This window comes from Ambystoma mexicanum, chromosome 4p (genome assembly GCF_040938575.1).
Source record: "Ambystoma mexicanum isolate Mex_15411 chromosome 4p, UKY_AmexF1_1, whole genome shotgun sequence".
In the NCBI taxonomy this organism is placed as follows: Eukaryota; Metazoa; Chordata; class Amphibia; order Caudata; family Ambystomatidae; genus Ambystoma; species Ambystoma mexicanum.
Window position 1 is genome coordinate 1052680015 of NC_090927.1, and position 23075 is coordinate 1052703089.

The 23075-nt window shown below is 44.3% G+C and overlaps 1 protein-coding gene across 2 annotated transcripts in view; it reads right to left on the bottom strand.

Moving 5' to 3' along the window:
- NUS1 (NUS1 dehydrodolichyl diphosphate synthase subunit) overlaps positions 1-23075 on the bottom strand; it is a 276491-nt gene that overhangs the window by 177721 nt on the left and 75695 nt on the right. For both annotated transcript variants that reach the window (XR_011260485.1, XM_069606624.1), the window contains exon 2: positions 12321-12446. Coding sequence is in view for 1 of the 2 variants with exons in the window: in XM_069606624.1 (XP_069462725.1) it covers positions 12321-12446 (126 nt within the window). In the remaining variant the exon portion in view is untranslated. The remainder of the gene's footprint in view (positions 1-12320; positions 12447-23075) is intronic.

Consider the following 23075-nt stretch of genomic DNA (forward strand, 5'->3'; position numbering starts at 1 on the left):
TCTGTATTCACAGTGGTTTTCTTTGTCTCAGTACCATATAGGTTTTCCTTCACAGCTATAATTCTGGGGAGGTCCTGCTGGCCTCTATCCTTAGGGGATTGCAGAGCAGGCTCACCGCCCAAGCCTCATAGGGAAAGGCTCCCCCTGCAACAGCTGCCAATCATTAAAAGGGTGGTTTATGCTAAACTAGTACTCAATGATAAAAGCACATTTTATTCTTTCACAGGTGAAACCACAAGCATGCAGAAGTTGCAATGAGTAATGTTTACATTTAATAAAGTTGAACACAAACATTAAGACCAACATTTTGAATCAAATTGCATTAGACAATATCTGGTTTACAATAGCAAGGTTACATATCTGAGATAAATGAAACACCAGCTGAAGAGCAGAAAGACGCATTCTCAGAGAAGAATTGCCCATTGTGAAATATAGAAGGACATAATTTGACCTACTCAGACTTCGCAGTAAACGAACAAGGGAGATTTAAAGAATGAACTGTGACAAAAGGAATCTCTGAACCTTAACTCAAGACCTGCACTATAACATTGCGGAAAAGGGACGTCAGGATTGCAGCTAGCCATGATGCGATTTATATAAGGCTTGAGGAAATCCTATAGAGCGCACTCAAAATGGTGTGTGGAAACTCAGAGCTCCCTGGGCACCTGGTGAGCAGATCCCAAGTCCATAGAGGGGCATAACAGATACGACTGGCATGGGTAAGATTGGGTCAGCAACCTTTCTGATAATTCCAGGCAGTATAAAATAAGCACCCCGGTTCTGAAGTATTGCCAAATTCAGATTCCGTTCTTGTTGCTATACTACTTGAGGCAGAATTAGATTTTAGCCCTTATTGTTTATATTTCTTTTCCAGGGCCGTGCTGTATTTGTGTCAGGATTAGCTCTTGGTGTTTCAATTGGTTCTGAGGGGGGGGGGGGGGTGGTGGAGAGGGGGGTACGGGTAGAAGCTGTGGTGAGAGTCTTTGTGCGGCACATTTCAAAACCTTTGCTATCCCTCAATCTTTTTCTGGCCAGGATAATAAGACCCAGAAATGCATAGGTGGATGAACAAGGAATCCAGGTACGATAACTACTATTATACCTGTATCTTTATACCTGGCTTTTAACTGCTTTTAGGAGAGGACAGTGCCCTTCAGCAGCCATGGGAGTATGATCAGGTTTGCCCCCTGGCATTTAATGATATTAAAGTGGCTGAAATATCACCCGACTACTGGCTCGTCAATCCCAACAGCAATAGAGCCTTAGTTTTATGGCCCCATATTTTAGATGGCTATAAACATTCTTGATGGGCTGTAGGCTTTCAATTCCTATAAGTGGAAAAAAGTAGAACGCTAGGACTGTCTTCAAAGTACACCGTTTTATCTTGAAAATAGCTAATTGTCAGACATTACTATCCTTATCACTCATCTCTAAAAGAGACTAAACTTACTTTAATGCTAAACTGATGGATTTGGGCATTCTTGCTGTGCTTCTATTTTAGGAGTAAAAAGTGGCATAATTATTGGAAGTGTAAGCGCTTATTTTAGTGATAAAACTATGTAGAGAGGTTTGGTGATATTCAATGTTAAATCATGTGTAGGCCCGTAGCAACTCTACTAAAGCAAAGATTATAACCTCTGGAGAAGTTCCTTCGATTGGGTATCCTTTTCAGTCACCATTAACTGGGTGTATTTTGTTTACACAACGGGTGAAGCATTGTGCTGGTTTAAAAGTTTGTCAGCTTTCCCACTCATTGGGTGTTCTTGCAGCGATTTTGGTTGACGTTGCGCCTTCTCACATTCATTTAAGGGAGCTGGTGTTCCACTGACGAATGTACTTTGTTTTATGACCCCATTTCTGATCATGTTTCCTAATTAATTTTGGTCTCCTGATCGTTTTTTTTAGCCCTCTTTGAATGTTATGGCACCAATTGATTTGTAAGTATGGTTGCAATTACTTTCGAGTACTCTAATGCAAATTTGCATGCGTTTCTCAATTTATACATTCCCAATGTTCTTTCAGGATTACCCTTATTCCACTGATGACATTTATAACTAAACTTATTAAGTCGAACGGTTGGTGCTTTGGATGTAGCCGGAAGACACTAAAGTAGTCTTTTTTTTTTTTTAAATGTTTATTTAAAATTTTACTACAACAAGAATACATCAATCACAAAGCAAACACAAATTAAAAGCGGTGAACCACAATATAAGTAATAGTAGAATACACAGAGAAAAAAAAAGAACCCTATCAATATATACATTCCTCTTGCCAATACAGGTTTACATACAGTTATTTGCTAATACAGTTCAAGGAATGCATCCCACACCTTAGCATGTATCCGCAATTTCCTCAATCGCTTATACATCACCCTTTCAATATTCGCCAAGGAAATCATCTCATCAATCCAACAATCTGTATTCATTATGTTCTCCCATTGGCTACAGGTATTCATATTGTTGGATCTGTTAGGGAATTGTGGCTGCGATTCCCCACATGCCCTGTTTTTTTTGTTAGTCCCTATGTGCAGTATGTTGCCAAGGGGTTTGTGTGTATGTGGTATGTCTGGATGTGATGCGTGTGATGTCAAATGATTGCCAATTGAATTTGCATTGATATCGTGTTGCTGTTGCATGTAATATTGAACTGTGTTCTTTAAATGAAATGTAAATGCATGTTATCTTCTGATTCAGTATCAGAGTTTTGGACTACATTTATTGTTGCAGGATTAATTTTCAGCTTATTCCGGTCTTTGTAATCTTCAATCTGGATTCCGGTCCAGAATCTGGAATATAGGGACCTCTACCTTTCAGTTTACCTGAATGAGTATCAGTCAGTACTGAAGACCTTGTACATTTAGCCCTAATACATTATCATGGGACAAAAGGAATAATTCAAGTGATGCAGGTTTGTACATAGTCACTTGCCTTTGGAATCAGAAGAAGCCATTTTTGGAGCACACTACTCTGGATTCTGAGGGCCCCGGGATGTAGGCATTTACTTATTACATCACAAGCTTGTTGAATTGCAGTCATTTACAGTCCCAGAAAGGTTCACCAGTAATCTGAAGTGAATACAGAACAAACAGGACCACATACTGAAATGTTCCCTTCTATACCTAAACAATGAACTGCACCGACAGAATGCAGATTCATGCTGAGCTAGGATTTCCTTGATTAAAGCGCAATTGCACTGCAGAACTGCCAAAGCAAGTGACATACGAGAGTGAGTAATGCTAGCTGTCAATAGCTTTATTAAAGGAAAGCAAGGAAAACATTTGAAGCTGCAAGGTACTGGCCAGTCCTTCACTCGTCCCTGCAATTCTCCACACAGCACACCATGCCAAGAGTCCATGATCAACAGCCAAAGGCTAGTGGCACATGAAAATTTAGGCCTGAAGTAAAGTGTATGCAATTTATTTTTAGCAGCACATTAACTCGCCAAGACAGGTTTTGGATTCAACCTAAAATTAGCAACGAACCTGGCAGTTTTCTAGAGTTACAAAGACTATACAACTAGCTTTTGGTTTACATGAGAGATCTGAATTATGAAAAAACATTAACTTATATAAAGCTTCACACTGTTAATTGACTAAGCAAACAGTTTTTTAGTCCATACAAATGTCCATCAGAGGACGGGAAAGGCAACCGGATTACTACAAACTGGCAACCTTTCCCTTCCCATATCAGTTTAGGTTTATTAAATATATAATAACTAATAATAATAATAATAATAATAAGCAAATTCTGCCGACCGTGGCCTTTCATTACGTTGACATTTCTCTAGGGAGAAAAATCAAGAGATAGTCATGGGATTGGCACTCTATGCAGATTTTAAGAGAAAATGGAATAGTCGTAGCTAACATTTTAATAAAGAGCAAGGACACAAAAAAAAAATGCCTGGGATGAGATGATCAAATCAGCCATCAACTTGCAGCACGTTGATATTACTTGGCAGTTACAGGAATGTTCGAACAATTGGCAGCAGCTGGCATACTCCTATAAAGCAGACTGAGTTGCTGTTTGTTTGTTTTTATTATTTATAATGCGCGAGCGTACCCGGGGGTATCCGGGCGCAGCCTTTCAAGAATTTTCTAAGCTTGATTACAATACAAAGAATATGCATAATACAAGAATAAAGTACAACAGAGTTATATACAAATCCGCAGTAGGGCCAACAGGCCAATATATATAGGACACAAGTAAAGTACAGCAGTGTTATATACAAATCAGCAGTAAGGCCAACAGGCCAATATACAAGGACAAGAGTAATGTGCACAAAAGTTATATACAGATCAGCAGTAAATAAAGGCCAACAGGCCTTTATAAACAGGTGGTTACAGTTTGTGCAGGTAGCGCTGGGCACTTCAGTCTTAGTGGGTCTCTAGTTTCAGCCAGGAGACTACCAAGGAGCGGAAGTTCTGATAGGGCAAGTCTGCTCTGAGGTTAGGAGGCAGGGAGTTCCACAGCTTGGCAGCTTTTACCGGGAAGCTATTGCCCCCTATGGTGGCCCGTTTGTAGTGGGGGAACAGCGAGACCGTTTTTGTATGCAGTTCTGGTGTGTCTTAATGAGGACTGTCTGTGGAATCTGTTGATCAGGTAGATTGGGGCGGCATTATTAAGAGACTTATATGTAAGCGATGCAGTTTTTAATAGAATTTTATCTCTAGTGGAGAGCCAGTTCTGTTGGCTGAGTCCTGTAATGTGTTCTCTTCTGGAAATGCCCAGAGCTGCTCTGAGAGCATTGTTCTGAAGGGTTTGCAGTTTACTAGTAGTGGCCTTGGTGGATCCCAGGTAGAGGGCATTGCAATAGTCGAGGCGAGACAATATGAGAGCTCTGGCGAGTGTCAAACAGCTAGAGTCCGACAGGAAAGGTTTAGCTGCACGGATTAGTTTGCACGCATACGCCGTGGAGAATGCAAGGGAGCTCACTTGTCTTTTGAGTGAAAATTTGGAGTCTAGATAGAATCCCAATATTTTGACCTCCTGTCCGACTTTGATGTTGTTTCCGCCAATCATGAAGGAATTGTAGGCCGGGCCAAGTTTCTTTATAGTGAGTGTCGTGCCTAGGATGATGAGTTCTGTTTTATCATCATTCAGGCATAGACCATGAGTGGCCATCCATGCCTGGATGATGTACACCCTATTTAACAAGGCCAAATCCTTTCCATAATCTCCAGAAAGCAGAAGGAGGATCTGAGTATCATCTGCATAGTTAGTGTAGGTGATACCGAGATGATCCAAATCATCGAAAAGGGGCTTGGTAAATATGTTGTATAGTGTGGGGGAGACACAAGAGCCCTAAGAAACGCCACATGTGATAGGTATAGGATCTGCTGCAGCCGTGGGAGAGAAGACCCTCATAGTCCTGCTGCTACGGAAGGATGTGATCCAGGTGATGGCTTCCGTGGAAAAGTGAGCTGAAGTATGGAGGTGTGAACATAGGACGGAGTGATCAACCAAATCGAAGGCAGCAGATAGGTCAAGGAGGAGGAGTAGGGCGGCTTGCCCATTGTCTCCGAGCGAATCGATCTGCGCTTTCAAGTCAATGAGAGCAGTTTCAGTCCTGTGTTGGGGACGGAACCCAGATTGTCTAGATCCTAAGAGGTTGTGTTCTTCCAGGTGCTTCTGTATTTGTACATAGGCAACCTTGTCCAAAATTTTTTATAGAAAGGGAACAGTCATTATGGGTCGGTAATTTATGGGTATGGCTTGGTCGAGAGTAGGTTTTTTCAGTAATGGGGAGTACCCAGGATTGTTTTAGGTTAGTAGGGATAGATCCAGTAGCGAAGGAGGCATTAATCAGTTTTGTAATGAAAGGGGAGATGTCATGGGCAGCATCTTTAATGAGCTGTGCTGGGCGCAGATCTCCCTTGCAATTGGATGGTTTCAGAGACAAGATAATTTTTTCAACTTCCAATGTGTTGACTTTAGAGAACTGGAAGCGGGCTAGATCATCAGGCATAGGCTTGTCGAGAATTTTTAGGTGGAGGGTGTCATTCAAGGAGGCTCTTTTACTGGAGATTTTATTTTGAAGAGTCAATCTTATTTGCTAAGGCATTTTGAATTTCTGAGCACCAATTTTTATCTTTGGTGCAAGTGTCAAGGGGTGTTATGAGGGTTTCTAGTTCTTTGAGGATTGAAAAGAGTTCTTTCATGTTAGACTTAGCTTGGGAGATACGAGAATCAAATGAGGCTCGTTTGGCCAGGTAGATTTCTTTTTTGTAGAGTGAAGCTAGTTTGGAGAGTTTGAGACTGAAGGGGACTTTTTCCAAGTGGCCTCGGAGTTTCTTTTTTGCTGCCTTTGGTTTTTGAGGAATGGTGTATACCATTTGTTGAGGTGCATTTTCGGTTTACTAGATCTAACTTTAAGGGGGGCGATGCGGTCCAGTGAAGTGGCCATAATCTTGTTATATTCTTCAACCAGGGACTCAGGGTCCAGGTTATCGGGCAGTGTGTTGAGAGTGGGGAGTAAGTTAGGGATAAATCTTTCTGCCGTCATGTTTTTCTTGTTTCTAGTAAGAGTAGGTGGGACCTTAATGGTAGGCGGGGGTGGAGGTCTGTTGATGGATAGCATGAATGATACCAGGTGGTGGTCAGTCCAGGCTAGAGGTGAAATATTTGTGATATTCGCTAGGCAATTATAGTCAGCCACCCAGTCAAGAGTTCTACCTTTCGAATGTGTTGGTAGCGTGCATCTTTGCACGAATCCTACTTCAGTGAGAGTATTGGCTATGGTGCTAGCGGGATAGTCTTCCGGGTCGTTGTAGCCTAGGTTAAGGTCTCTGTACCAACTAGTCATCATTTGAAGGATTTTCACGGGGGAGGGGGCTAAGGGGAAGGGGAGCATTTTCTGCATCTGTTCCCATGCCAGGCCATTTAGTTAATTTGTGAGAAAAGCGTCATATTTGAAGTACTTTGGTTTAACTTCCCCAAATCAGCTCTTCTAAAATGACGGAGAAGTTTAGTATGTCCCTGGAATGCGAGGGGTCATAATTGCATCGGTTTTCAAATGGGACAAGTTATCCATCTACAAATCCTTTTCATAATTTGTACAGTGTAGGCAGTCTGCTGAAGCTGGACTCCTTCAACCTACCGGGGACTTACATTTGCTATTAGTAAACAGCTAACAGACACATTAGCCCCAATTTCTTTGGCTAGGCTTTGCTGAAACCAAAATCTGATGTCTTACGGGTGTTCGAGCTAGAGAGAAGCATGAAACTGAAGTTAAGCTAAACAAGAGCAACAAAACTGGGGATAGAAAAAAAAAATACCCACAAGAACCAGAGCATTGGGTTAATGTAAAACAGTGTATGAGAGTGGCCTTAACAGGGGAATACTGGCATGACACAAATGGTCAAGAATATTCTGGTACATTCTCAAGATATAGTTCAGGTAGGTCAACCTTTAGAAGACCTAATGAATCTCATTTCTCTGCATCTTTTAAAACATGCAATTTAGGAATCAAGGTAGCAGGTTATATAACATTGTATAGCAGTTTCTGCCATTTTTGCTTATCATCTGGCATTGGGTCCTTCAAGAAGAGCGGTGTCAAGGACAAGCGAGGAAAGGAGCAAGTTGTGTCTTCCTGGATGTTTAAGGTGCGCATCAGAACAACTCTGTGTGCTCTTCAGCTTCTATGCCTTTAAATTAAGGTGGGTGTAATTTGCCAGAGACACCACACATCTTTATGAGCCTGGTATGGTACTTAAAGTCATTTCTGCCCTACAGGCAACAATGAAGAAAGTATATGTGGTGGAGTTCAGTGAAAGGGGCGAGTGCGCAACATTATCTGAAGTGTGGTCAGGAGTTTGGTCTCTGGTGTGTGGATCGCTGAGCAATGTTCGTGGGGATGGGCAAGTAGTAAGGAAATCAGAATGCCAGAGACACTTGCTGAAGAGTATACAAAAGTACAGCAACGCGTAAAATGGGAAGTGCTGGCCCTCATCCAGATAACAGAGCCTTATGTGTCCAGTCTTTATGAAATTGCCTGACCCTGACAAGTGTCCCCATAATTGCTTGTACCTTATTTCTGGGGCTTTCAGAAGGCAATGTGCTCCAAGGATGCATAGTCGTGACACGCAAAGAGTTGTACACATCAGTGAAAGCTGGCACCTTCTAAGCATTCCTTGTATTATGGTACTATGAAAAAGGTAAACTTGTATGCTCATAGCATTCTTTGTATATGTACCAGAAACACTTTTCTTCACACAACTCCGGGTGTCTACCATAGACACTCGGAAGGTGTTGTAGAGGGTTTTGAAATTAATCTTGTGCTCAACAGGCAGACTGTGTATTGATTGCAGTGCTGGGGATGTAGGTTTGCATCTCATTTGTTGCAGTAAGAGTCTCCACAGCATTCTGAATCCTCTGAAGACACTTGAACAGCTGTTTTGGCACTATCCTCCCATTTTAATGCAAACAGACACCAGAAAAAGGATGCTTTCACCAGAAAGGCAAACAAAACAATTGAGTGGAGTGGTAGAATGTCTTTCATGGAAATCTTAGAGATCCATTTTGGTAGAGGCTTGTTGGAATAGTGCAGCCTTAATAGGACAAGGGAAACAGTAGGACATTGGTGTAGGAACGTCGGGTATGGCATAATGCACTAGAAGACCAAGGGAAAGAAACGGACTCAGATTACTGCTTTTACTTGTGTATCCTGCATGATCGCAAGGTTTTTGATAGCCTAGGTGGCATGCGTGCATTTACCCACCTCTTTAGGTCACAGGATTGTCGTGGTGTGCATGGTCTTGGTAGGGCAGATTGAATCCACACAAAAAATAAATTCTAGTTTCAGCCAGTTATTAGTCATCCCAGAGTCTACAAGCCAGAGGCTTCATTCTAGGCCCAGCGAGTGCATAAGGGAATCTGGTCTAGCTTGTAAGCGTTTTTGTAGCATGAAAGTCCTTAACCATGGATGATATTCTTGAGGGGTATCATGTAGAGAGGAGAGAGGCTCGACACTTTGGGGCCCCAACCAACAGAGGTTCATTTGGGCGGATTGCATCCACGTTCCTTTTTAGGTTGTCTCAGACTACCAACAATGCAGATTTGGACACTAGTGGTCCTCAAGCCTCATTGGGAGACATCAACTACCAATTTATTTAGGACCAATGGAGGTGGCCCAGGAAAAAAAGAAGAATAACTAGTAGTAAGAGTGAGGCATGGTTAATAGGGCAGAGCGGGTTCAGAACAAGTCAGCTTTTCAACTCTGCAGTAATTCAGAGCCTCCAGGGAGGGTCCCATGTAGCTCTCAAATTCCCAGGCCAGTGAAGTGAAGATCTTTGCAGACCCCATTGCCGAAGAGGGGAATCCAAACTTAGGGTGCATCTGCTTTTAGTGTTAAAAATGCCCACCACATTTCCAGTGGACATCAGGGTCCCTCGCAGAGGGTCTTAAATTATCTTGCCTCTCTGCTGGTAGAGGAGTTGCATACATCTTAGCAGACAGCCCAAGAGGGGACATTCTTCATAAGATATTTACCTGCTTTGCTGAGGGAATAAGCTGGTTAGCTTTGTGGGTCAAAACTGCAGCTGTTGCAGAGTAAAAGCATGCGTTAAGAGCAATGATTCGCAAAGAACTAACAAATGTCTGGCCCCAGAGGTGGGAAGAGTCCACTTGAAAGCAGAAGGGTATCCTTCAAGAGAACGATATGCTGGCCATCATCCCCTGGGCACCACTTTCCCCATTCGCGGTCTGCAGCTGCCCAGGTATTGATTTATTTTTTTAAACTCATGCACTCTGACGAAACGACTACTACTCCGAGGAATAGTGGCTAAACTGCCCAATCCGTGCCCACTACTAAACCAGCAGTGATCCCAATCAACGGTGAAACAGGCGGAGAACAAAGGTTTACCTCCTCTGCCTTATGTGGTAATGCGGACTCACCTTCTGGAGGAAGGTAGCTGATAAGTAGCAGCCCAAACAAGTACGAAGACTGCAAATAATAGAATGTACAATCAAGCTTCCATAAAAATAGTAACAAAAATGCAATGCACCAACTAAAAACACTATGAAATATCTACCTCCAATGAAAACATAGAAATTGCAGACTGCTGTAGAATGGCACTCTAGGTAGATGAGCAGGTGTGTCTAAGAACTTAATTGACACAATGTCAACATTCAAGAAAGTCTTCTAAAAACACAGCAGAGAAGGGGTCCTTGAAGTCAACATGGCAATGAAAGTCGACCTGGAAGACGGGGGCTCTTCGCAGTACCTTATTCTTGTCTTCCGGGGCTCATCTGGCCAGGCTGCCCTCAAGCTGATGTTGAGATGGTTCGACTCTATGCAGTGTCACTGGCGGTTCAATGATGCAGGCTCATAAAGTGTCAAATTGGTGTTTGGCAGCAAATCTACTGGTTTGAGTAGTGGCCCATTCAGCAACAAGACTATGGCTTCTTCCAAGTCAAGTTGCCATTCACGGCGCCTTGTTTGATGGTTTCAAGCAGGTCGAGTAGGCGCATGAATCAGTTCCTTCTTCGAAGGTAGAGTATGTGGTCAGGTTGTTCGAGACAGCCTCTGGCAATACGTTGAACTGTCTTCTGGGTGCCTCGAGATGCAGTGTGACGTTTGCGTGGAGGGCACAAAGCACCACTGCAGGACCTGCATCAGTTCGAAGGGCATCTAGCGCGGTCAAAGCAGCTTGAAGATAGCTTGAAATGATGAAATGGGATTCCAACTGCTCAGAGCTGCTCAGAGTCTAAATGTGGGGGCCCTGGGACAAGGAGTCCTTCCGTTGCACTCCCACGAGCTCTGCTGGCACCTCCAGGGAGACCTTCACCTCCAGTGAACAGATGGTGGAACTCTTCTCCAGGCCTACATTGTCTGACTGCTCTGCCACCACTCCCTTCCCATGCCTGCTGGCTTCAAAAACGGACTCATTGATCAGCACCTTGGTATGAGGCTTGTTTGCTCCATCAGTGCAGCCTGTAAAGCACAGTTCCCTGGAGATGACCTGAAGGCAGTTCTATGCCCTGTTGGTGGGCGAATGAGAGGGCAGCATCCTGGCTATCCTTCCACATGGCAGCTTTGCAGACACTGGTATGATCCCATTGCTGTGGCTGTAGAATTGGGTCTCCTTAATTGTCACCATCCCACAACCAGACATGGTTAATATTTTGAGCTTGACATGCCACCCGATTAATGCATACATTTATAATAATTTAGATCAGAGGTGCAGGAGATAAAGCCAACTCTGTCTGCAGGAGCTTTGTTACAGCAGCAGTCAGGAAAGCATTCACATGTAACCTTTGAACCTGCTCTCTGCTACTGGAGAGCTATGGCTGTAGATGGCAGGAGACTCGTAACAGCCAAGGCACACGTGTGCACTAGCATTTTGGCATGGACCCGTAAATAAATGGGAGACGGGTCTGATGAAAAAGCCTCCCTTGCAGAAACAAAACAATTACCAAAAAAAAAAATAATAAATACATTTAAAAAAAAGCCAGGCCTTGCACACACTTGCAGATAGCAATCCACCACACTGTGCTGGCTTTTATTTGGTCATCAATTAGTACAAACTATAGGTTAATTAACATTTCAGGTTGTGGTAGTTTACATTTATAAAGCATAATTTATGACAATTATGTATCAATATAATACAAATTTTAGAGGGTTCCTGAGGTTGGCACATTGTGTACATACGCATGTTCAAGATTTGCTGACCTCGCCCTTTCTGGGTGGGCAGGGTATTTTAGAGAGCTGAGGGAAACGCGAGGCACAGTGCTCTCAATAGCCCATCACCCGTGACCAAACCGGTGTGAACCCCTCTACGAGACTACATTAGTTTGTCTGTGCTGGTGATTTTCCTCCAGTTTAGTGAAGTACTCCCATTTCTTTTTTGCTGTGGTGGTCATGGGTATCTGGCTGCATGCTTCTTGCAGGACTGCTTGAAAGGAGTCTTCGGGAGCAGTTTGTAGAGCGCATCCATTCAGAGTAGGAGGGGGTTTGGGGGGGTGCCACGGTTGTGGGTTTCTTGGTGCACAGCAATTAGTACAGCGCGTGCCCTGCTAAGTGAGCAAGTCCCTTCAGGACAAAAAAACGAGTGGATGGTAAAGTAGAAGAGGTAGGCAGAGAGAATGGAAAGGAGAAGCCACAAGGGCATCAAAACTGGAGATGGGTTAGAGGGGAAGAATGAGTCAACCTCAATGAGCAGGTAGTGGGCCAGAGGAGGACATGGACAAGATGAGAATAAAAAAAAAAGTAAAGTGCATGCGTAAGGTTGCAGAGTATGAGCAAGAAAACTCAGCAATTAAGTCAAATGAGTTCTGCATAGAGTATTGAAAACGAAAAAGGCCAACAGTCGTGGCAAAGAATACCTTGCTCTGATTTGTCATTACTGTTTTTGGCAAACTCCACAGAATACTTTGAACAATCGAGGCCCAGGAGCTCCTGCTGTTTTAAAATTTCATCCATCAATCTGGCATTGTTCCGCTTGAAGATTCCTACAAGAGAAAGAAAAACGGCATTGAAAGACCTGTTCTACTTGCTGTAAACAACACACACGTTTACTAAACAGAGAGCCTCAGTTGATGAAACACTTGAAGGCAGTGAGCACAAGTCGCAGCCACCAGGGACAGCCAGGGGACTTCAAAATACTAGTTAGATCTAGATACATTTAACCTTGGGCCTGGATGATAAAAATCACCTAACTGCACATGAGCAAATGTTTTTGAGAGCCTTTACTTTTTTTATTTAACGTGCATTTAATTAGTCAAACTAAGCACACAAATACAACGATATACATGCCTTAAAAATGTTTCCAACTGAGAAAACAGACATTTCTTTAAAATATATTACAAAATATTACATCACAAATATAGTACCAATTTAAAGAGTTTTGATAATTAAGCATAATACTAATCCATCATTACACAATTACAGTACAAAATATTTTCACATTAAAGTGCTGCTACATAGTGAGTCTAGCTCTACCTCCATATATGAAATGCTGACTCAGACCCATATAATTCACTCAAGTTGATCACGCTCTATATATTCTTCATGCGAGACCAAGTCCAGATATCCCTTATGATATTGTGCTTTTAACATAGGACATGTGGTTAGTACGTGCCTACTTATTTCTATAGGTCCATGAAATAGTCGGCAGATTCTATCTTCATAAGGGACCAACAACCCGTATATTCAAAAGTGGGAAACATATTAAAGCGTAAATAGATTTAAATTAAAAAATCCTCAGGTTCCCCCATCACATAGTTCAGACCAATATGCGCACAGACACAGATCATCTATCTAGAAATCTTGCAAACAATATTCCTGAAATCTTTTCTTCTCATGGAGCTTTAACATGTTGTAAACCCTATCCCAGTCCCCAGTTTTATGTTTTAATGAGGGGTGAGCATTGGGCAAGGCTAACATTTGTCCCAAGGACACAACTATTATCTAAATCTGCCAGTGCCGATTTTTAGTGTTTAAGAATACATTCAAATGATCTTCTCTCATGCCAACAGCAATTAGCCCAAGAAGAGTGCTAGTGTCAATGTTAAACGACCTCAGCAGTACCAAGAGTTTACAGTGTTGGACAAGCCACAAAGATCTCCATGTTATTAATGGCTGCGAATACCGATAGGGCATTGGACCGTTGCAATCAATAAGCATGGTGTCATCAGCATAACATAGCCAGGGGGTGGGTTCACCTATGCGAGGGAGGGGTGGGGGTTTCGCATCGTTTGCATAATATCATCCAAGTCAGACAGACATACAGATTGGCTAATAGGGATGCCAATACGCACCCAAAGTCCCTGGTTTGTGGCGATACGTTCCGTAATGGCCCCTTCCTGATTTAAGTCAAACCACCACAGTAGTATCACTATAAAGGCATTTTATATAGTGTAAAAAACTGGTCTACTACCCATAATTTTAGCTTCTTCCATAGTAACGGGCGCAAGACTGAATCAAAAGCCTGGGTATAAAACAATAGAACAGACGTATATACTTCAATTTAGAGGTTTACTTTCTGATATAAGATGATGTATTGCACATATATTGTGTCGAGTGCTCTTCTAAAGCGTGTCTGAAATTTCTTAAGTCCCTTCTCTTCTGGCCATTTGTGAGTGGGGGGGGGGGGGGAGATGAAGAGCGTGGAGGGGACAGTAAAAAAAAATATCGCACCGGCCCCCCTTTCCATATACTGGGACCAAAATAGACTGTCGAACTAGCTGAAGTCCTGCTCCCAGATATGATCCAATGATACAATTGGGTTAGACGGGCTGCCCAAAAAAAGCGGCGTTAGCCTTGATGACCGTTCCATCAGGGCCAGGATCCCTTGAGCGCTTCAGTTTCTTCATGGCCTCCAAGACATCATCTGCCTCAAATCCCGAGGCAATTCCCACCAAGCCCCAGGTTTGACGTCTCTATGGTCGGGGCTAGCAATTTATCATAAAGTAAAGTAAATTCAAGTGGACCAGCCATTGTTCCGCAGAAATATGATTCAATTCCTGCACAGAGTTAACTGGAAGCAATTGTCTATACCACATACAAAATGCCTCATCATTGGCCCTTAAAAGCCTGAATAAAAATGTCCAGTTTACATTATTCACTGAATAGCAGTGCTGCCCCAACCAGTTCTTATAATGGATTGAGATCGCCAATAATAAGGCTCCACAGTCTGGACCGGATAAACTGGGATCTTTTCTAATCAAGGCTCTAGCTTTGCGATTATATTTCTTTCTTTGATGAATTGCACTGGCAACCAACACAAACAATCTGGTGTTATTTTTACCCCTATGGCTCAACTGAAGGCATTCCCCCAGTGATATGAGTCGCTTGCAGATTCCAGCGGTTAACCTCTAACCGATTTTGCAGCAACAAATGATCTGAACATAATAGGTTTAACATTTTTCACATTAGGTTGACACCCACAATCTACGAGGAGCTGGAAGCACCCCTAGAGTGAACCACCCACATAATCCATAAAAACCATCAACAACGCAAGTACACACCAAGACACCAGAAAGTCTTACAGCTACCGCCACCTGTGACATGCGCACAAACCACAACCCACCCAACATCACACAAACCAACAAACCCGAGGCACCGAGTCTTACCCATACGGTTACAATGCACAGGGCCTCCCGCACCAACTCCGACAAGCAAAACACACAGACGCCAGTTCCTCCTGGCTCTGAACCGATTCCATCTTCACTAACCCCCCCCCCCCATACCCCTCTAGTGCAGAGCCACACGAGCGCCTGGATACTGCCCCTGGGTATTAGCGGTGCGTGGTACAAAATAAATGTAACAAATATCAGACCAAATGATCAGATTACCCTGCACATTTACTCTGATATTGGGGGCAATAAACTCGATTTTATGAGACCCTGCTAACTGCTGTGTTCAAGAGATTATAGCATGGTCACTGAGAATTGTGTCAAATAGGTTTAAAAATGACTACACTGCGTTCACAGTGCTTGGTCAAGGTAAACATTAAATACTCGATGAGGCCTTACCGTTGGTCCAGGTATATTCTATTTAGCCCCCTAGCTTTCCTGTTTAAGCATGCCAAGTCTAGAGAGTTCAACAACTGCCTCCACCGTTTGTCACCCAGTTTCCTACTAGTTCTCAATGGAGAGAACACATCTTCTAGATCTGGCATAATGTGTGTTTACATGGGCAGTATACAAGGGTTAAAATCTCTTGCCACAATAACATTTCCACCAGGTTGAAGTGCATACCAACAATCAAGAAGCTTTTCCAAGTTCTTTGAACCTCCTTCAAAGCCACAGCTCCTGGGAGATCATATAGATTAACAAGGACACTATTGTTAGAGTATATCATTCAAGGCAGCCGAAAAAGTAGATGGAATCAGACAGCCCAACTTGAAGGCCTGTAAATGCATCTGCGATTTTACCCCGATAGCTAATCTCCACCCCAAGCCAATCTCCACCCCAGGCGACCCCAGCTGGGCAGCCTCTGGGGTATAACTTCGCGCCCCATGGACAAATCCTCACCAAACTTTGAAAAAAAAAGTATTTGGCCCACTCAGAATTTTGTTGCAACGTTTGGTGAGGTTTGGTCAAGGCGGGGGCAAAGTTATAGGGGGGGAGGTCCCCAACATTTCTTTTTTCCATAGACTGAATGTAGAAAAACTTTCCTCATGCCTACAGCCCAAACTGCTGGACGGATTTTCACCAAATTTGCGGCAGGAGCGGTGGTCTTATCCCAAAAGCGTGCCTTCGTAAATTTGGTGGAAATCCGACGAGTAGTTTTTTTTTTAAAGTGAGATATCTCGCTCTGCGGACACACTTCCCCGTTCGGTCTGCAGACAGGACACTAATTGGCTTAGAGGGCAACATGGCGTCACGCCCACTGATCGGATGGTGAAAAGCGTGAAGTGATTTTTGGAAATGCCCGCCATCACCAGCGGACAGCAGCCGGTGTCCGCGGACATCGCAGTAAACAAAAAAAACCCACACTATTGCACTTGTCAAACTTATCAAATAATCTCTGGGGAGGTGAGGGGTGATGAGGATGGGATATGGCTGCAAGAAGCAAAAATAAAAATAAAATAAAAAAAGCGTGTTTTCTTTGCTGCAAAAGTCCACAAACAGTTCGAATGTTCGCAGACAGTCCTGAGAAGTTCGAGGACATTTCAGATGTTTGGGGGCAGTTTTTGGATGTCTTATAACTTTGCAAAGCCTTTCAGTATCAGGTCTAGAATAGAATTCCAAAATTTCATGCAGCAGTTTCATTGAGTGGTGCCAAAGTTTGGTGGGATTCTGTAAAGTGGAGGTGAAATTAGAGGGGGGTCCCAAAATAATGTAAAGGCTTATAAATGTGTTGCCATCTGACGACCATGCACAAAAGTTTGCAAAACGATTTTAAATCTAGATATAAATGTTTTTGTAAAGTTTGGTGGGATTTTCTCAAGGGGAGGCTAAATTAGAGGGAGTCTCAACATTCTTAGATGGCTTATAACTTTGTTGCTGTTTGATGAATGTGGACAAAGGTTTTCAGAAAGATTATAGACTGAACCTTTAATGTTTCTGTAAAGTCTGAATGGATTTTGTCAAGTTGGGGATTAAGTTATACGACTAATGTATGTACATACATTTTCACAATTTTGAGAAAAACAAAACATTCAAGCAAATTCATGTAAGAGCAATGGCAAGGACCTGAAAGCATGGCTTTGCAAACGTGCCTGTGTTTTAATTTTTGACAAGTGTCATAATGTAGGTACAAAAAAATAGTGATACAAAAATAGTCATATACCTTTGGTGACTGAGGTATATAGCCTGTGGCCATCGGCAGTGGCCAGATTGTCAGGGTCATGGTATAAAGTCATGACCCAGACAATCTGGCCTTGACCGCAAGGGATGAAAAATTGAGTTAAAGTGGCCATGTCCACCTGGGACCGGCTATGTGATAGTTATTCAAAAGTAGGATAGATTTGAAAGTGGAAATAAATGTGCTTGTGGTAATAGGTCATAGGGTTCTGATTTGCCTTCTGCAGGCTGCCATGGAAAGGAAAGCGGGGCTCTGTACCGAGCCCCACCTTCTCTTTCTGCGGAAGCCATCTTGGAAAAGGATTTTCCTACCCACAGCATGACGCTGCAGGCATCCCCCTGTAGGAAGAAAAATCTATTTTTTAGCACACCGGGTTCTTGCTTTAGGAACCAGGGGTACAAATGGCCTTTATCTGCCATTACAGGGGCTGCAATGGAGAATAATGGTCTGGAGCCCTGGTTATTTATAACGCACCGAAGCCCGCAGGCATCAGGGCGCACACAGACACTTCACTTGGGCTGCCGGGCCGTTACCCCAAGTTGCAGTGCCTGGAACGTGGGAGGAACGTCACATTATTGCCATTAGCATAAAAGAAAATGCTAATGGAAATGTTTGAAAAATATATTGAGTCTATGCATGGTCACATGGCTCTGTCCGGAAGGTCCACAGTGATGTCAGACGTTGGCGGACGTCAACGTAAGCAAAAACATTGGAAAAAGTATAGAAGTGTTAAAAATGATACCATAATGGGTTAAGTATGATATTAGTAAGTTGTAGGAAAATAACATGCACTGGTAAAAACCCATTGGGACGTTGTTACAGTCAAAACCGAAAAACCTCTGAAATTCGCCAATTATGGCAAGCTAAGCAACCATAACCACATTTGTGATATCATCTTTGAAGTCCTGGGTGTTAGTCTAAGCAGTGCATGGTGGTGGCACAAGTTATGGTTGATTAGCCTACCATAACTGGCGAATTTGAGGTTTTCCGGTTTTACCTGTAACCGCAACGCCCCCAGAACAATTTTCAAAGGTTTTTATTAGTGCAACTTGACCATAACGTCCCTTAACATTTTATTCACTGAAATAAATTATATATATATATATATATATATATATGGGATACATTACTCACCGTAATCGTATTTCTGATGCTTGTATCTGCTTAGATTCACATGCTGTGCATAGGCCGACATCTAGTGGAAGCTGCGGAGTATTACAGTTTGTTTTTCGAAAATCGAAAATGGGCGTCGACACAGGCGTGCCAGTAATACTATCCCTAGTGTGACGTCCACTGTACCCAAGATCCCTCACGCGTCTAGGATCCTCAGATTGTATTTTTTCTGACATGAGGAAGCATGAGGAGTAGCGCGAGTACAGATAATCCAAGCAGATAGACAGAAAGGTAAGACTACAAGCAATCATGCGCCTTCTCTCGGAGGGGAGGAAGGGTGGGTCGCATGTGAATCTAAGCAGATACAAGCATCAGAAATACGATTACGGTGAGTAATGTATCCCTTCTGAGGCTTGTGGAATCTGCTTAGATCACATGCTGTGCATAGATTAGCGAGCAGTACCAGAAGAAGGAGGTGGGATGTGAGAAGGGTCATGAGCAAACAGGTGTCTTAGAACCGCTTGTCCCACTTGTGTATCTGTCTTGGAATGAGTGTCAATGCAGTAATGCTGAGTAAAAGTGTGAATAGAGCTCCAAGTAGCTGCTTTGCAAATGGTGTCGAGGGGAACATTTGCAATGAAAGCCAGAGTGGCACCAATGCCTCTAGTAGAGTGGGCCCTTGGCGTAAAAGGCAGAGTCTTTTCAGAAAGAGAGTAACACAGCTGTATACAGTTGATAATCCACTTCGAGATAGCGCCCTTAGAGACGCGATCCCCCTCTCTGCCTGTAGCTACGGAGACAAACAGTTGATCTGTTTTCCTTAGCGGTCTGGTTTTATTTACATAGTATAGGACCGCCCTACGCACATCTAGGGTGTGTAGTTTCACCTCAGCCGAGCTTTGCGGGTTTTGGAAGAAAGCCGGAAGCTCGATGGACTGGTTTACATGGAACTTGGATATGAATTTAGGTGAGAACCTAGGGTGTGTGCGTAAAACCAGTTTGTCCTTGTGGATAGTAAAGAAAGGATCCTGCACTGACAGAGCCTGAATTTCACTGACCCTTCTTATGGAGGTAATGGCTACTAAGAAGGCCGTCTTATAAGTCAGGTGTTTGAGACTACTTTTATGCATGGGTTCGAATGGGGGTCCCATGAGCTTAGCTAGCACCACGTTGAGGTCCCATCCTGGCGGTGGGTTCGAAATAGGAGGGTGAAGTCTCTTTACTCCTTCCATGAAGGCTTTAACCACTGGTACTTTCCACCACGAGACCTTGTTATGGGATGTGGTGTAAGCCGAGAGGGCTGCCAGGTGTACTTTCAGCGAGTTAAAATCCAACCCTGCATCCAGCAGGTGGAGCATGTATGTCACAACGTTGGAAGGAGTGCAATCAACCGGGTTGATTTGTTTATTTTGGCACCAGATAACGAATCTTTTCCACTTATCAAAGTAACAGTGCCTTGTATTTGGTTTCCTGGACTCTTTTAGAATGTCCATACACCTCTGTGGTAATTTGAGATGTCCAAACTCTATGACTTCAGGAGCCATGCTGCTAGGTTCATAGAGTTGGGTTCCTGATGCACTGTTTGACCCTGTTGCTGGGACAGTAGGTTGTACCAGGCTGGGAGTCTGATGGGCTCGCACACCGCCATCCTGCGTAGGTGTGGAAACCATGGTTGTCTCGCCCACATGGGAGCAACTAGGATGAGCGTCATCGATTCCTTGTTCATTTTGTACACCACTTTCCTGATGAGAGGAGTTGGTGGAAAAGCGTACGCAAACATCCCTGACCAGTTCATCCACAGGGCATTCCCTTGGGAGTCTGGCTGGGGGAACCTGGATGCAAATCCTGGGCATTGTTTGTTTTCGCTTGTGGCGAATAGGTCTATAGTGGGGAAACCCCACCGAGAGAAGAGATCTTCTACTACGTTTCTGTGAAGGACCCATTCGTGTTCTTCTGGGAGGGAGTCTCTGCTTAGAGCATCCGCTAGGGAATTGAGCTCCCCTGGAACATGTTGTGATGACAGGAAGATGTTCCGTCTGAGTGCCCATATCCATATTTTCTGGGCAAGCTTGGACAGATTTGGCGAACGAGTCCCCCCTTGCTTGTTCAGATAGAACATGGCTGTCGTGCTGTCCGTCCTGATCTGCACCGACAAGTTCAGTAGATGGGGCTCGAACGCCTTTAGCGCTCGGAATACTGCCAGAAGCTCTAGCAGATTGATGTGGTTCTTGGCTACTGAGTGAGACCAGAGACCCTGAGCTGTGTGGTGGAGATGGTGAGCTCCCCACCCAGTCAGGCATGCATCTGTAGTCACCACGGCTTGTACTTCGGGATCGTAAAAGGGTTTCCCCTTTGCGAGATTCTCTCTTGTCCACCAGTGTAGGTTCTGTACGAGTGTTGGCGAAACGACCACTAGATCGTCCCACTGACCACTTGCCTGAGACCACTATTTCGCCAACCATTCTTGCATGGGACGCATGCGCAGACGCGCGTGGGGGACCAGGTAAATGCATGACGCCATCATGCCCAGTAACCGCATAGCTTTGCGTACTGTTATCTGTTGACCTGACTGATAATGCGGAATTTGCCGAAGTATATTCCGAATTCTCTCTTCCGAAGGGAAGGTCAATCCTTTCTGAGTATCTAGGATAGCTCCTAGAAACTGTTTTGAGGTGCTTGGCACCAGACTTGACTTTTTCTCGTTGATAGAGAAGCCTAATTCGTGGAGGAGGTCGATAGTCCTCTGAATGTTTGACCTGCAAATTCCTGGGGTTTCCCCCGTTATGAGCCAGTCGTCCAGATAAGGGTACACCGGGATTGCCTCCCTGCGTAGGTGTGCAGCTGCCACCGCCAGTACCTTGGTGAATACCCTTGGTGCTGAAGCTATCCCGAAGGGCAGTACCTTGAATTGGTAGTGGCGACTGTCCACCTTGAAGCGCAAGTACTTTCTGTGCGCTGGGAGCATGGAAATATGAAAATAAGCATCTTTCATATCCAAGGTTGCCATGTAATCCCCCTTTTTTAGGAGGGGGATTACCTCTTGTAGCGTGGTCATACGGAATTTTTGGGGCTTGACATACTTGTTGGCAGGCCGTAAGTCCAATACTGGGCGCATTGTCAAATCTTTCTTTGGCACAAGGAAGTAAGTTGAATAGATACCCTTGTTTACCTGGTGTCCTGGGACGAGTTCTATCGCGTCCTTTTCTAGCAGAATGGCGATCTCCTCGAGAAGGATCCTTTGATGCTCTAGGGAGTGCACTCTTTGTCGTGGAGGATGGTTCCGGGGACGCTGCAGTAGTTCTATACAATATCCTGCGGATACTGTTGACAGCACCCATCTGTCTGAGGTGATCCCTTCCCAAGCTTGGGTGAAGGTGGAAATGCGTCCCCCTACTGGGGTTGCGTGACAAGGGACCCTGAACTGAGCGTCACTGTTTTGGTGGAGGCGTGCCACCTCCCTTGTTGGGGCTGCCTCTGCCTCTTCCACGACCTCTCTTGTTACCCCTGCCGTAACTCTGGGTAGACTGCTGGTTGTTATTCCATTGTGTACCCTGTCCCTGGGCATAGTTGCCTCTTTGTGAATTTTGGCCGCGTGGGCGACGAAAATTACTGTTCCCCCTCTGGTTAGGGGGTTTGTTGGTAAACTGGCCAAGGGATTTGAGAGTCTCATATTCATCTTTGGCATTTTTAAGTGCGTCTTCGACCGCTTTCCCAAACAATAGGTCGGGTTCCACTGGCTTGTCTATTAAAGAAGCCTGGGTTTCTGTCTTGAATCCCGACTGCCGTAACCACGCATGTCTCTTGATAACAGTACCTTCTGCTATCAATCTCCCTGCGTTGTCAGCGGCGTCGAAAGTTGCTTTTAAAATGCAACCAGACACGGCTCTCCCCTCTGCCGAGATCCGAGCCAGCTGGCCCTTTAACGGTTCTGGAGCAGAGGCAATGAGCGCCGCAACTTCTTCCCATTGATGGCAATTGTAACTAGCCAACAGGGTGGTGGAATTCGCAATCCTTGCTTGGTAGGCGGACGTTGAGGCTACCTTCCTGCCAAACCCGTAAAGTTTTTTGCTCTCCTTGTCGGGAGGAGCTTCTGATGAAGATAAGGGCGTTCCCGCCCTTTTTCTAGTGTTGGTAACCACTAGGGAATCTGGTTTAAGATGTCCCCTTATATACAGAGGGTCAGACTGGGCTGCCCGGAAAATCTTTTCAATTCTGGGGTTGACAGCTCTGGTGAGGTTAGGATTCACCAGGGAAGGATCTATTCTTCGTTGGATGGACTTGAGGATAGGGATGGTCTGAGCGACCGGTCTCCTTTCTCCTACAAACTCCTCCGCGAAGTCCCTTTCCTCCTGTACACCGTGGGTGTCGATGTGGAAATGTTCCGCTGCTCGAGCGAGAACCTCGTTGAGGAGGGGCTGGTTATCAACTGGAGAGTCGGTAACTGGGGCTTCGCTTTGTACTGGGGAATCTACTCTGTAAATTTCCTGCTCATTTTCTCCCTCCTCCAGGTCCTCATCCTCTGCAAGGTAATCTGTCCCGGTTTGTTCTTCCATAAATTCAAACTCCTGGTCCTCTTCAGGGAAAACTTGTCCCTGGTAACTGGGGAGTGGAGTAGAATATGGAATGGAGTAAGGCTGAACCTCGAAGGGTTCAGGTCTTTCGAACCGGGGCTTTTTACTTAGCGGGATAGGATCGGAGGAGCCTGAGGGTGTGGC